Source organism: Nematostella vectensis, chromosome 7 (genome assembly GCF_932526225.1).
Source record: "Nematostella vectensis chromosome 7, jaNemVect1.1, whole genome shotgun sequence".
NCBI lineage: Eukaryota > Metazoa > Cnidaria > Anthozoa > Actiniaria > Edwardsiidae > Nematostella > Nematostella vectensis.
This window is the reverse complement of record NC_064040.1, coordinates 8,871,214-8,885,920: the sequence shown is the minus strand read 5'-3', so window position 1 is coordinate 8,885,920 and position 14,707 is coordinate 8,871,214. Positions and strand designations below refer to the sequence as shown.

General features: G+C 36.1%; 1 protein-coding gene and 1 long non-coding RNA gene across 7 annotated transcripts in view; one reads left to right on the top strand and one right to left on the bottom strand.

Moving 5' to 3' along the window:
* LOC5512976 overlaps positions 1–14,707 on the bottom strand; it is a 46,021-nt gene that overhangs the window by 27,364 nt on the left and 3,950 nt on the right. For 3 of the 6 annotated variants that reach the window (XM_048729972.1, XM_048729976.1, XM_048729971.1), the window contains 2 exons: positions 1,741–1,969; positions 562–902 (listed from right to left, as the gene is read on the bottom strand). In XM_048729972.1, the coding sequence (XP_048585929.1) occupies positions 562–902; positions 1,741–1,828 (429 nt within the window). In that variant the 5' untranslated portion in view covers positions 1,829–1,969. Of the gene's footprint in view, positions 1–561; positions 903–1,740; positions 1,970–4,377; positions 4,491–5,215; positions 5,540–11,782; positions 12,154–14,707 lie in introns of those variants that run through there. The other 3 variants (XM_048729974.1, XM_048729973.1, XM_048729975.1) reach the window with 3 other exon arrangements.
* On the top strand, positions 12,155–13,080 carry LOC116618595. Its single transcript, XR_007312189.1, has 2 exons — positions 12,155–12,584; positions 12,800–13,080. It is a non-coding gene; the product is annotated as an uncharacterized LOC116618595 (long non-coding RNA).

Below are 14,707 nucleotides of genomic sequence, written 5' to 3'. Positions count from 1 at the left end.
AAACTCACGCCATTATAAACACCGTAATGGCGGTGGTCGTCACGCCAGAGAAAGATGAGTAAAAATAAAATATTCCAATGCAAATAAGCTTTTTCAGACAGCTGATTTCTAAAGGATAAATGGTTTGGAGTGTGCTGTTGTTATTTTTGTGGGTTTCTAAAGGATAAATGGTTTGGAGTGTGCTGTTGTTATTTTGCTGGTTTCTAAAGGATAAATGGTTTGGAGTGTGCTGTTGTTATTTTGCTGGTTTCTAAAGGATAAATGGTTTGGAGTGTGTTGTTGTTATTTTGCTGATTTCTAAAGGATAAATGGTTTGGAGTGTGCTGTTGTTATTTTGCTGGTTTCTAAAGGATAAATGGTTTGGAGTGTGCTGTTGTTATTTTGCTGGTTTCTAAAGGATAAATGGTTTGGAGTGTGCTGTTGTTATTTTGCTGGTTTCTAAAGGATAAATAGTTTGGAGTGTGCTGTTGTTATTTTGCCTCCAAAAGCCGAAGCGCGCGCGAGTTTATGACACCCAAAAAATCACGGGATTTCTTTGTGCAATTTGCTTATTGGACTCACCCGGTTTTTTCCCCCAATAGCTCTCGTCGAAGCAAAGTCCGCCTCAGTAGCATACATCAATTCGAACATTGTGACCCATTCCTCCACACTACTGTCCCCATACCCCTGCGTCGCTATCCCTGTAATCACCCACTCCTCCCCAAGGTCAATCTTCAACCAGGATTTGTACTTGTTTTTTGTCGGTGAATTTTCTGCCCGGTACCCGGGGGGCCAGGATGTCTGATGCAATCTCGCCCGGTGCGCACCGTAAACATCCCATTCGTGGTTGTATACCGAGTACGCCGTCAAAGAGGAATCAGGTATTCTACCATCAGACACGCCTAGGGGCTCGCCGCAGTAGGCTAAGTTAAATAAACATAAACACTATTTAGCTGGGAATGTACTAAGATTATGGACCGCATAAGCCTCATAGGGGAATCAGGTATTTTTACCATCGGACACGCCCAGAAGCTTTCCGCAGTAGGTTTCATTGAATAAACGTATACACTAGTTAGCCGGGAATGTATTTAAGATTATGGACCGCTTCATAGGGGAATCAGAAATTTTACCTTAGGACACACGACACACCCAGGGCTTTGCTGGTATGTATAATACGGTAAATAAACATATTTTTTGATTACCCGGGCATATTCTCAAGATTAGGGACCACATAGGTTCATCAAAGCATGCTGTAATTGAGAGCACTTAAAATTATATCTCCCATGGGTATGTGAGATCATTAGAAAAGCTCTGTTTGTTTTTGAGGGATTTGGATGTTTATGTCGGCAACTGTTGTCGCTGTGACAATATTTCGATTGAATTTTCGAAAATAGAATATACATAAGAATCACCGCGTGAAGTCTTGTATTAAGGCATTGATTTTCTCATTCTTCCGAAGTTTTCATGGGTTTACAAAAATATCATTAAATATTTATGATTTTTATGTAGGTTTGCCTTTTTTGTACCGCCAAGATCAAAGCAATTTTTTTCCAATGCGTGAAATACACATACAAATCTAAAGAATTACTTTATTTTGCTCTGAAAGATAACTTAATTTTTTTAAGCTGATTGATTTTAAGACAACTTTTTCGTTTTTTGTTTTGTTTTGTTGTTAAAGGGTACTCTTAGCTAAAGTCACGGGTATAATTGTCAGCTTTCTTACATTTTTAAGCTGTACGTTTAAAACAGAGACAGAAATACCTGTAATGTTTGGGACTTGGACAGGCAACGTGTCACAAAGAGCGTAAAATACAAGAGCTTGATGCAGTAAAAACCAGGCGGCGTCCATTCTCTCAATAGGGGACTCTGTTCGGATAATTTCTTGGATGAGCGAGCCCCTCTATTTCAGTACTTTCTTCTGTTTCTTTAACCAGAATTGGGGATGTCACGTGATATCCAGAGCAGGTTCGTGCTGCGATGTTTATGAATTCTAGAAAGAAGACGTTAGTAATCACTGTTAGCGGCATAGCTAGCTTGTTATAATATTGAATTTTTATTGTTTACTTGAATAAAGTTAATTATGATCTCTGTTTTTATTTTACAGTTCACTTTATTATTGTAGAACCTTTCTCGACATCCCTTATCGGAGAAAATATTGAAATTATTCCTAAGTTGAGTAAAATCTACTGGTTGATTTTTCCCGAAGTTGGAATATGCCCTGTATACTTGGGAAAATATATGTTCAGGTAAACTCGAGGAGAAAAATCTATTTAAAGGAGATTAAATTACATTTTAAAAGCTAGTTCAAGGCAAACATTAGATAACCGCAATAAATTAGCTGTTGAAATGGTTTTACACTTTCTAGGTATTACAAGAGGACAGTGAAGACGTTTTTGCCAAACTCTGAAAGTGTCGACACCACTTGAATTAAATGTTAAGTTTTTCTCTTTCCTTTAAAGCATTGTATTACTCTTGATCGGAAAATTTAATAAAAGACTATTAAAAATTTTCTTATTAAAAATATTAACAATTTAGTCTTTGTCACAATAGATTTGTGCTTCGCAAAAAAGAAGATGATATGTTAGTTTTGTTTAAAGGGCTTTAATAGCTAGATTATTCCTATGCAAACACAAGATTACAAAATCATGTTCACTATCATGGGGCAGGTTTTATTGACTATCAACTGAATAATTCATGACAAAATAGTATAAATGCAATTTTTTAATAGGAGGAAAATCGTGTTTTTATCTTTTAACTACATTTGAGAAAAACACACGGCTTGATGAACCGTATAGACTGTGATATTTGTTCAAATTGAATTGCAAAGAGCTTAAAGGGGTTGCGCCATTTTTCCCGTGGGCCACGAACTAATAACTTAACAATCCGCCATAAACGGAGAAACGGAAGTTAGCTCAAAGAATTTTTATTATTTTCTTGTTCATCCGCTTAATATACTGAAAGAGTCAAGAGTATATCGTCAAATGGAACTTAAAGCGTAAAACTGGAATCACACCTGATGACATTAAACTTAAATTTGATAATGACACATATTTTCTTCAATCAGTTTTATGCAACATCACATAAGATAGAGCAATTTTCACTGAATATAAGAGCTCTATAGAATCCTTAACATTCAATTCATTCCTCAAGTATCGAATGTGGACGAGTTCTAATACTCCCAATGGTTTCATTGGGGCCCATTCGTACTAGTCTCCAATTCTTATTATTAGACTATAGCTGTGGGGCCCGAATTTTCTATTCCTCTGTTCATGCATTGACCAAAGAAGGGCCCGACTAACTTGTAAATATTTGGCAGACAATACACGCAAAATATTTGGCACGACAAAGAATGTGTCAAGCCACCGCAGATTGATAAATTTGACTTGGTACATTTAGACTTTTGATCAAACGACGACATGGACGTATTTTCGTACCAGAACAGACTACTTCACAAGTTTTCTGTGGGGTGCGGTTTACTCAATAATCTGTCATTTGAAGAAAGACAAAGCCTAGCCGAAAAAATGCCACTTTGATCTTTGAGTTTTCTTGGTAAATCCACTGCAAAATATGTTCAAGAATGGTATAGTTTTTTACGCTAGCGTGAGTCACATAACATCTGAAACGCGAAGTCGATTCGCAGTTAACGATGGAGCCCCTGAAGATATTAAAAAAATAAGCTTAGGATAACAGTGATGCATAATTTGAGTTTTTCGAGCTATATCTATTCTTATTTCCATTTTAAACTTCTATGAGTTTGACAGATATTGTCTGAAAATTCTAGATGATTTACAATATATTGTATTGTATCGTATCACTAGTAAGTATTTATATATAATATTATCAATAATTCAATAGATGCCTAGATTTTGTCTGGTGCCTTATCTAGTGGAAAGCAAGCTTTCACACCTTTATCGACAATTTGATACAAAATAAACAACAAGCTATACAGTAACTAGAAGATATAAGAAAATACTTTTCTATATATAATTTCGTTTTTCCTATAAATGTATTCAAACGTTGGGAGTTTTGTATTTTGGATGTTATGATGATTGTTCCACATGAGGTTTTTGTTTTGAAATGGCTATCTTAAGTCAAATTAATAGCAGCAAATTGTTTTAACTGCTTAACAATATGTAACAGATATGAAAATAACTTTAATAACAATCAAATGAAAAAAAAAGCATAAGGTAGATTTAGAATCTTAGCGCTAAATCAAGACAAACAGCGACGTACAAAAACATACGTAATATCTATATGAAAAACAGGTCGATCTGTCAGACGCGACATGTATTCAAACAAGAATAATATATTACATATCATTGAGACTGGACTGTATAAAAGTCTAAACTACAGAAAAAAGGGCAAAAGAGTAGAATACCATTATTATAAATTACTCACACAACCTCGCCGGCAGGCACTGTCATAATCTCGATACACACAACCTGCGTGCAGGCAGAAAAGCCTTGTTTAACGAGATCTGGATTCAATTAGTAATGCTTACTGGTGACCAATGTGGCGATTTCCCAAGTACCAGGCTAGAGGTGACATCCCATGGGGCTTTCACAATTATTACACAGTCTGTACCCACGGTATGAGGGACTTTGTTCAGGTGCATTCTGCTGAGAGGTCGGTCCTATTTTGCTCAAACAACCTGATGTGTTTTGATATAACTGATCCCACTCGTAAATCGCTATTTTTTTTTTAAAGAAAACAAAATCAAGCACTAAATTTGGAAAGGACGTAAAATGCTTAACGAATTGTTTTAGAATTTATTATTTGCTATTACCAAGCTCTGGCTTGTCTCTTGATCCAAGAACTTTCAGTAGCTCCCTTTTATCATTGTTTTTTATCACTAGCTTTTAACATTGAACTTTGAATTCGAATTCAAGATACTATAAGAAATATTTTGACCCCGACGATGGTATCGATAGGTACCGAATCCAATTTTCTAAATGAAAGATCAGCCCAATATCATAAGATCATTTCTTATGACTAGGAAGATAGTCTGTTTGGAAAAAAATGATTTTTTCCTAAATGTGATTGAGCGAAGCGGTGATTCCTTTAAAGGGGATTTTTCCCTTTTTTATCTTTTCTTGATTTTAAGATAAAAAAAATTGACTTTAAAAAACATCTGTTGGGATACGTGTGTTTTTTTTGTTATCAAAATCTATGATTGAACGAAGCGGCGATTCCTTTGAAAAAATATTTTTTTTGCATCTATAAGATGTTTCCATACCTCTATGAGATCGCCCTGCATGACTTTTGCTTGGTCACGGATACACGGAAGATGCTGCGAGCAGATCTATGTACCACTCAGTGCATCAAAATCGAAAGAATTGATACAAGTCAACGTATTTCATGGTGCTGACATTGTATTATGACAGCATCTAAGTGGTCTTATCCACTTAGATTAGAATTGGCCAAACCGATCACCTTCGATTAATTAATCGCTATTTTATACACTGAGGGGTATATAACTTCCGCGTGCCTAATCAGGGAATATTGCTTTGTTGACGAAACCTGTGTTGTGTGCTTAATTTTCAATGAGAGTTGGCTCAGAAAAGATGATTAAACAGCATAAGCGGGAAAAACGGATAAGAGTTGTTGACGAACGTAACTCTTAATTAATTTCTCTGCTTATCGGTCAGGAAGTATTTCTGACTGGAAGCTAGAATGTCAGATATTCTTCATAATCACCAAAGATTGTGCAAACTCGACCGAATCGAACATCAAATAAATGTTCCTGTAATTTCCTCCGATTCAAAAGATTTGAAAACAGGTAACAGCTAAAGAATAGGAATGAACGGTTCGATTTAAAGGATTTAACTGTTTTTTGACAGTTTTTAGAAATAAATAATTAGGATCAGTACTTGTTTTTTATTATCTTTATGATGATTTTATTTGTGATCAAAGATAAGGATATGGACATAGACGCACGCAATGTTCAACGCTTGATTTACAGGCTTATATTCTTTGTCATTCTTTGGATGTTTTATCAATGAAACATGTCTGAAATATAGATAATTTGTAATGCTCGGGGCTCAGCTCACCCAGCAGTTTCTGCCAATCCCCCCTCCCCTCCCAACCAAAAATATCCCTATTAGCACGGGAAAAATAAATAGATAATTCAGCATTAGCCCTCCAAGCCAAAGCATCCCGATGTATGGCCAAATGTTACGCTTTACAAATGACTGACTTTATGGGCCATGTAGAAGCTAACAAAAAATTTCACCCCATTAGTTTGGTGCGACACAGACGAAGAACGGGAATACAATAGAACAATGAGGGTAATCTAGTCAATCCTGTTAGGCCTTACAAGCGGGCTTCTACATCTCGACTTTTTATTCGTCAGTATAGCTACTCTATGGAATGCCCTATATTAACTTTCTTAGTTTGTAAGCACTCTCACTGAAGATGGTACGTCCCCTACTCTCTCATCCCTAAATAAACAGTTAATGAAGTAAGATGAGAGAAGGGACCTCCGGCTAGGCATTATTATCAGTGAAGACGAGGAATTTCCATTCCCCATTTTTCTAAATGCTTAATGAGCAACAATCCTAGCACTACTATTTCCTCCCGGAGGAAAAATGGGAATAGAGAAAGTCGGTTTTGATTTATGTAAAAGCTGTACACATAATTGATGGATTATTTTATTAACAGGTTAAAAAAAACAATTAACGTAATCGGGACTCTTCCCTAGCACTACTATTTCCTCCCGGAGGAAAAATGGGAATAGAGAAAGTCGGGTTTGATTTATGTAAAAGCTGTACACATAATTGATGGATTATTTAATTAACAGGTTAAAAAAACAATTAACGGAATCGGACTCTTCCCTTTTCAGCTGAAATTTACCCATAAAAGGTGAAACCTCTAGATAAATTGAAAAGGGTTCGGGTTATCAAAAATTCGAGTAATCAATGATTGGTCACCATGGTTTCGAATAGTTATCGAGAATTCGTTGCGATCATCACGCCTTTTGATTGGCAGTTCTTTGATTGGCAGTTATTACTTTCCGTTACTTCGTAGCCAGTTGTATCAAGGGCCTTACCCAAACTGCGTTATCAATTCCGTCTCTTGGTTATCCACGTTTAGATTTACACAGCTGTGAGATAGATAGATGCCTGATAGTTCATAACTGTTATATTCACTGTTAATGTTCCATTTTATTTGCATCAGATTATGAACTAGTGTTTGAAATTGTGTTGTGATCATCAAAATTAAAGTGGTATACAGTGGGAGCGCTCTAAGCCTCGCAAGCTACCAGTTCCGTTAATGACCGTATTTTTCAATTCCCAGGGGCCCACAGGGGTGGTCGCTCAGGAGGGCTTCGTCTGAAAATCTATAATTGCATAAGCCTAAGGTACCCTTTATGTAGGGAGATAGCGATTTTATTTTGTATATCTATATTTTTTTAAATCTTTCAAAAAACAGTCAATAATTAATGCTCTGACTTCAAAGAATTGATTAAAGTTTGCAATCTATATAGTACAAAACGACGAAAGCGCGAAAGAATGTATGTAAGTACTAGTGTATGGGGATTTTCTATGTCCACCTAAATTTAAATAGTAAGTAGACTTCAAAGCGAATTAATATCATATTAATTTCTCATCTATTTTACTCATGGAATGGGTTTGTATTACATTTCTTAGTAATGAACGTAGGCAAAGCAACATAATATTACAGAAATAAAATGATCATTTATTTTCTCAATTTTAAGAATAAAGTAGGAGCAGAAAATTCGCCTGGTTCGCGTCTTGTTTAGACTACTAAATATATATTTTTAAACCGCCATTATAAAATTCGCATCCCGTGCAAATTTCTCTGCATCAATACTTTACTTACCTTCAAATTACTTTACAACAAATTCCTGCGTTTTAAAACATTACTCCTTTCCTGCTTTTGATGGAGAATAAGAGGTATCTTAATATATAGACACCCAATTCGCCAAAAATGACATACTGTCGAAGACCTATTCCCCAGTGATCGTTCATTACTCTCAGAACGAATGATCATAGCCTGTTCAAGTTTAAAATTACATCATTATGTTATTACCCGAAATGGATTTCTCCGCCGTCTCAATGGCGTTTTATGTATTTGATTCTGGTTATTTCTTATGACGGGTGATTCTTCTCTTTTTATTGTTTTGCATAACTGATCGAATTTGAAAGGAGCTTTGCACGACCGCACTAAAAGGTGAGGTTTTGTTTGTCGCCGACGCTCTCAAATGCTAACCAATAATGACGCAAAAAAAAAAAAAACAGACCAATCTAAAGGGTGCTCAAGACATGTCTCAGGGGAGGTTAACATTCAGTTCGAAAAGGGAGGGGGTGGGGTTGGAGTACACCAGGTTATTGTTATCTTGATAGATAGATAGATAGAGCTGGTCCTTCCGCCGAGAAATAGCGTTTCATTAAACTGGTTCAATTTGGCCCATGGCATTAAAAAATGGTGGATAAGTAACATTATGGTTACTGTTAATATATCTGTGGATTCTGTAATACATCTATAATTGATTTTTTATGCTTGTTGATGAAAAATGTTTAAAAAAAACAATGCAATAAAGGACATAGAAACTTAGCTCGAAATACGTGATATAACATGTAAAATATATTCGAAAACCCCTTTTCCCGGCGCAGGGCAAAAGCGACTCTGTAATACATCTATAATTAATTTTTAATGTTTGTTAATAAAAAATATTAAATAAACGATGCAATAAAGGATATCGAAATTAAGCTCGAAATGTGGGATATGACGTATTTTAAAAACACGTTTCCCGTGCAACGCTTACGACCATGGCGGGTGCCTTTTACAGGAGAGACCAATGGACAGTGAAGCATGATTTAATTGGGAATTATACGGCCGCCAAAAACACTAAATGTGTGTGCGCACTCTAATTCCTACTTCGCGCCCCTGGTCACCGTTGTTTTGAATGTAGCATGCTTGGCTTAAACTGCGTAAAAGCTACCGTATTTGCTTTTCAAGTGTTTCACTAAAGCCGGGTTTTCATTAGTGAAAAAAATCGGAGAAAGTAGCGTAGACGTAAGAGCTTATGCGCGTGTGAACATTAGCGCGAAGGAGATAAAAACAGAGAAGTAAGAAAAGGAGCCGTTCATTTCATTCCTTGTTCTCTTCCTCTTCCTCTTTTCGTGCTGAATTTTACACGCAAAGTAAAGTCTCCTTACTTCTTTGGTTCCTTCGCTAGTGAAAATAGGCGTTTAGATCTTGACCGCCATAAGAGCTAAGTAGTAATACGTGCCCGATGACCTTGGGAAATTTGTAGCTTGTATTAGTGACGTGTGTAAGCTTAGCGGGGGTAACAAGCTGTTCACCAAAAAGTCAAATCAAAGATCGCACTATTTTCAAACATTTAAATATCTTGTCAACAGTGTCAGGGCAACAGCCCTCCATGGTACTCTTAGCAAAAGGAAGGTCATCGAGTGTCACCGAAGGCGGGTTCTTGGCGACGATGTGCGCAACTTGTGTTTTAAGCGAGAGTCCAGAATTTATTTTGAAAAATTTCGGCAAGCAACGAGAATATTAAATTTTTCTTGGCGGGTGCTTTAAGGTCTCAAAATACATCCTCTAAAAACAGCGATGCCCAGATAGAAAAAAAGATAGATAGATACTTAGAAAGATTAACACTGGGGAGGCAGGTGCTAACATGGCGATTTAGTGCTTAGAGACGCTCCTTTAGTGATTCAAGGTCCTTAATAGAATCATAAATTGATGTTTTAAAGATTTATTTTGTTGATATTAAAAGATACAGATTTTGATTCGTGTAAGAGTTCTCTTTTGATATTTTTGCCAAATCATAATAGAAACGATATACTTTATTTAATTGATTATCTTTATTACAATATAGCTGACCTTGTATTAATAATATATAGTATTGTTCAAACTCGACTAGTAGAAAAATAATACTGTGCATTCGTTGCTTGGACGCAGCTTCGTGAAACATGAAAAGGGAGTTTTCCGCGCGACTTAACCATATGTTCCTATTTCTTTATGTACAGAGCTAAAAAACACCAAACGTTTTCTTTCGTACATCCTCGTAAGAAAGGAATTGCAGAGTCTATGCAGGCTAAGAACACCTTTGAATTGTAACCAAATAATTATCGCCCGCCCTCTTGCATTAATAATTCCTAAAGAGAGGCAGACCATCTCCCATCTCCCTACCCTCCCGGACGTTGTAATTTATTTCGTTCCCAGCGGATCTTTTGAAGTTTAGACAAATACCATCAACAGATTTGGGCGCCTCCATACATTTATGATTGGCGGTGGTTATGGAATAAATCCTGTAAAATGTCTTTTGGCAACAATGAGAGCTAAAATGTTTTAAAATGCTATAAAGATGTATTGATAACTTTTGATGGAGAAAGTTTTTATTGTTGTTTGTTAATGACACAATCTCTAATTAAATTTTTTCGCACTAGTAATATCGTTTGGTGGTTAATTGAGATTTGCTATCGGATCATAAAAGAGAATAAGACTATTACCTGTATTAAACATCAGACTGCATTCTCTCGAACTTTCTATGCAACATAATGCCGCATTTTGAAAGACTTTTTTGAAAATTAAAAATCATATCTGTTCAGCTTTTTAACTACCTGTTTTCTTTAAAGAGAATTCTACTTACTACCACTATTACCACTATTTACTCCTAGCATATATATTCCCATGAAGCATTTTTTCAAAGTTTTACTGTGAGCAATTATCAGTTGATCAAACATAAAGCGAGTTTTCACATCAAGCTCTTGTGAATCTCACATCTAAACGGCAAATACCTATAAAGTCAAAAGAGAAACGCGCTCTTTTCGCAGGCTGTATTTCGCATCGGAGGAAGATGTCATCTCTGGACTTAAAGTCGCAAAGATGCTCTACATATTGATTTTGCCAAAATAAGTAGGAATTGAAAAACATGATCCTATTGAAGCTGGACTTGGTTTCTTTCATGTAAAACACAGTTCGATTTTGTTAGGAGTGTTCTATTTCCTATCTTCGTTCTTGTTTTTTTTATGTTACATTGCTCTAAATAGTCATTCAAGGAAATATATAAAAAATAAAAGATTATTAATTCAATAATTCTGCAAAATTTAATTATTAAAAATCAAACAGCAAAAACAACAACTAAACAATGCACCCATTACTTTTAGTTTAATCAAATTTATCGCCGCCTTTCACAAAAACAGTTTTTTTTCTTAGTGTAAATCATTTTACTGGAAGAATCTTTGCATTGATACCTGGACTAGCCACAAAGTTTGCCACACAGATTGTGGGCAGGCTTTCATTACGGAAATCTGCGTTGCGTACGGTTAATACCAATATCGGTTAAGATGCCTATGGTTTGGGAAAGGAATGTTTATGAAGAATAATTTTTTTGCCATCTTTTAATGGATGCGGAATGTTTGAAAATATTTTAAGGATTGTACGCAATTGTAATATCAGGAGATAAAGAATAATAACGTAAAAACAGACTACTGCGGTCTTAAATTTTGATTGAAGCGCGTGGTAGTGCACACCGTCATGAATTATGCAATAAACTTTGCTTTTAGAGAGGAAGTTTTTTCGTCGGAAAAAATGCAAACTTGATAAGCTAAATGAATAATGTTTTATTATTTAATAGCTCCAAAAGGCGAGAGAACCGTTTCTAGAGACATCAAAAAAACACTTAATTCCTAACATTGATACTGTTCATTTTACAGTTATTGCTAACAGCATAACTATACTTCCGATGTCTAAAATGACAATGAGACACGTATTTCAAAAAAAAAAAAAAAAAAGAAGAGACATGAGCTGATCTCACCTCAGAATTGCAGTTCTCAAATCAGGTGTTAGAGTATCCAAAAAATAAGCGATGAGATGCTTTAGTTTTTGTTAACAAGGCTTTACGTTCCGTATTCGAGGCGCTGGGCTTGATGTGTTACAAGCATCACAGATTCCGCGGAGCGTGTCCCTCGTCTTCGTTTAAACCGCTTTGCTACTATCGCTGTTACAATCTTTGTGGTATACTTTCCAGTTCTCTTCATTAATTTCCGTCCTTAATTTCCCTTCTCGTTCTCGATTGCGTTTGTTATTGGCGAATTACAATTTACGTACATCAGTAATTTATCACGAATTTGTATTGTTTGCAACGTAAACAGGCGTTTGACGTCACACGGAGAAAACCGCTGAGGAATGCACGTCGTGCGTGCGCCGTGTGTATGTTGCCTTGTGGAATATCTCCCATAGGTTATGGATTTTTCAATATTTTCACCTTAAAGGAGTCTTTAATGTGAATATTCACCACCATATACCTATGTTCTATAAAAATCATCTCGGCCATATCTCATTTAAAGTCTTCCGTAAACGCCTTGGGTAAGAAAACTGTACGTAGTAAAATTCCCCGTTTTAAAACAGAACAAAGGTAGTGTATCAAAACTCCATCGCAGCAAACAGCTAAATGCATTTCTTTGGACACCATTTAGCCTTATAAGGGATGTTTTGTAGTGATAAGTATTGTCGCCTGTGCATCAGACCGGTTTCCACCATTTAAAAGCATCCGGGTCTCTTCCTGCTAGATAAGACGACTAGTATTTACTCGACAAAATGGACGGATTCTCTAAGAGGTATTTATGTGTTTTAAATCCAGTAGTGAACTTCTCTAATTGTAATCTTGGATTATCACTTATTTTCATACAAAAAAAAAACAGAATAAGTTTGCTCTAGATGCCTGAACTTGCATGCAAATGGCGCCAGCATTGTTGCGCACTTTCTTACATCATATTGAGAGGTTTTTCGTCAGTAGTTCACCAGCATTTCCTGTGTGTCTTGTGGTCAACAGATCAAGGCGATGCCAGCAATACTGGTCGATGTTGACACTGTTTGCGCAGGTCTTAGGCCTGAAAGCCGATAGCAGCAATGGCGAATTGATGGCGAACAGCGTCGTGTCATGGCTGGCCGAGAACGGAGCGGGGGCGTACAACCGGTTATAGCAGTGGGCACTCAGAAAATTCTTCTTTTTATAAGTTCAATAGACGCAAGTTAAAGCCAATAGTTTAATCCTCAATGCCCAATATTTGAATAAAACAAATGAAAGTTTTTAGTAAAGCACAAAAAATAATGTTTCATATTCGTTACTTTTTATTTTAGTATTTTCCACTTGTTAATCTGACAAATGACAAATGATATCAATGGCGTGTTTTTCGTATTTTATCGGTGCTAGAGTGTATTAATTACTCCTCTTGGCTCAGAGCGGAAGGCCATACCGGTTCGTTCGCCTAGAGGGATACATTATCTGTTTAACTTCAATTTAGTCAGATGATTCGTGCAACGAAGAATCTCTGTCAAAAAAGGCGACAACTCAATTTGCGGTACCCTGAGAGCATAATGAGGCATTTGAACTCATCACGAATGAACCCGCAACAACGAATACAAGAATTTAGTACAATAAAGCTGAGGTTAACACTACCACAAAGAATAACACAAGTTAAAAGGATAGCTAACCATATAAGACGAAGTAAAGGTGGGAGAGGGTTCTCGATGTTTCAAGAAGCTTTACAATTTCAATGAACAAGAATTAATGGAATACCGCAGGGCGCTGTTTCTTTTGGACTACTGTTTTTTTCGTTGGTTTCCGCATCTTGATTCTTCTGCGTAACCCCGCTAATGTTTGTGCACTGCAATTTCCCAATTTTTGATATCGTGTTGCTTATTAATATTATACACAAAGTTATTTGTTTCCTTCTTTGCGTGCGTCTATTCGCTTATGCCATACACTAAATATATAACTTGATAAATTTACAGTAATCCGGTTGAATACATAACTATATCGTTTAACGCAACAGGAAGTTCTTGTTAATAATACGTGGCTATCCTTTTTCAATGTTATTGAGATATTTTTTTGCGTGGCTGGTTTATTGTATTAAAAATAATACAAGTAAATAAGTAATAACAAACGCCATCACTTTAAGCATCCTTTCACTGTTGTTTGTTCCCATTTTTACTTAAATTACTTCTTAATGTCTGCCATTTAGATTCTGTAGAGACTGTTTATGGAGTTTTAAGTAAGACCGTATCTTCCAGCTCTTCTCGTCACAATAAATAAATAAAGGAAGAACAGAAAAAATAATATTTTTAAATATTATAAGAATTCTCGTTATTTTTTTGGTCCGGGCTTCTCTTTCATTCCATCCTGTTTTTGTGGTGGTGGATGATATCATGGCTTTTGTTTACTCGTTCACCTCTCACTCTGATAGGTCACCTCACGTCTTCTCAGATATGAACTACTATATTCGCGAACGTAGTTCTCCGACATAAAAAAAGATAAAGTGCAAAAATAGCACTAATAGAGAATAGTCGACATGCACTTAGAATTCACGTGACGTATTGGTGACAAACGCGCGCGCGCTTCTTCGATGTTTACGAATTAGTAAGAAAAATTTTATGTCAGAAAGGGCTTATTTTTATTTAATGATTATATTTTTAGTTGGTTTCTGGCCTGACGGCCGCAGCAATTTCTGTGTTAATTTTGGCGTAAGTGTGGCACTTAAAAAGTCGCGTGATTTCGTAGTTGAAATCGACATTTGCGTCAGCTTACACAAATTAAAGGAATCGTATTATTACAAGCGAGAACTTATTCAGCTAGAGTCGCCAAAAATAGACGTTTCACTAATGAAAAAAACACAATTTATCGCCATAAAAATGAAAGATCGTTTTATTTGAGCGCGGTAAATGACCGAACCGTAAATAA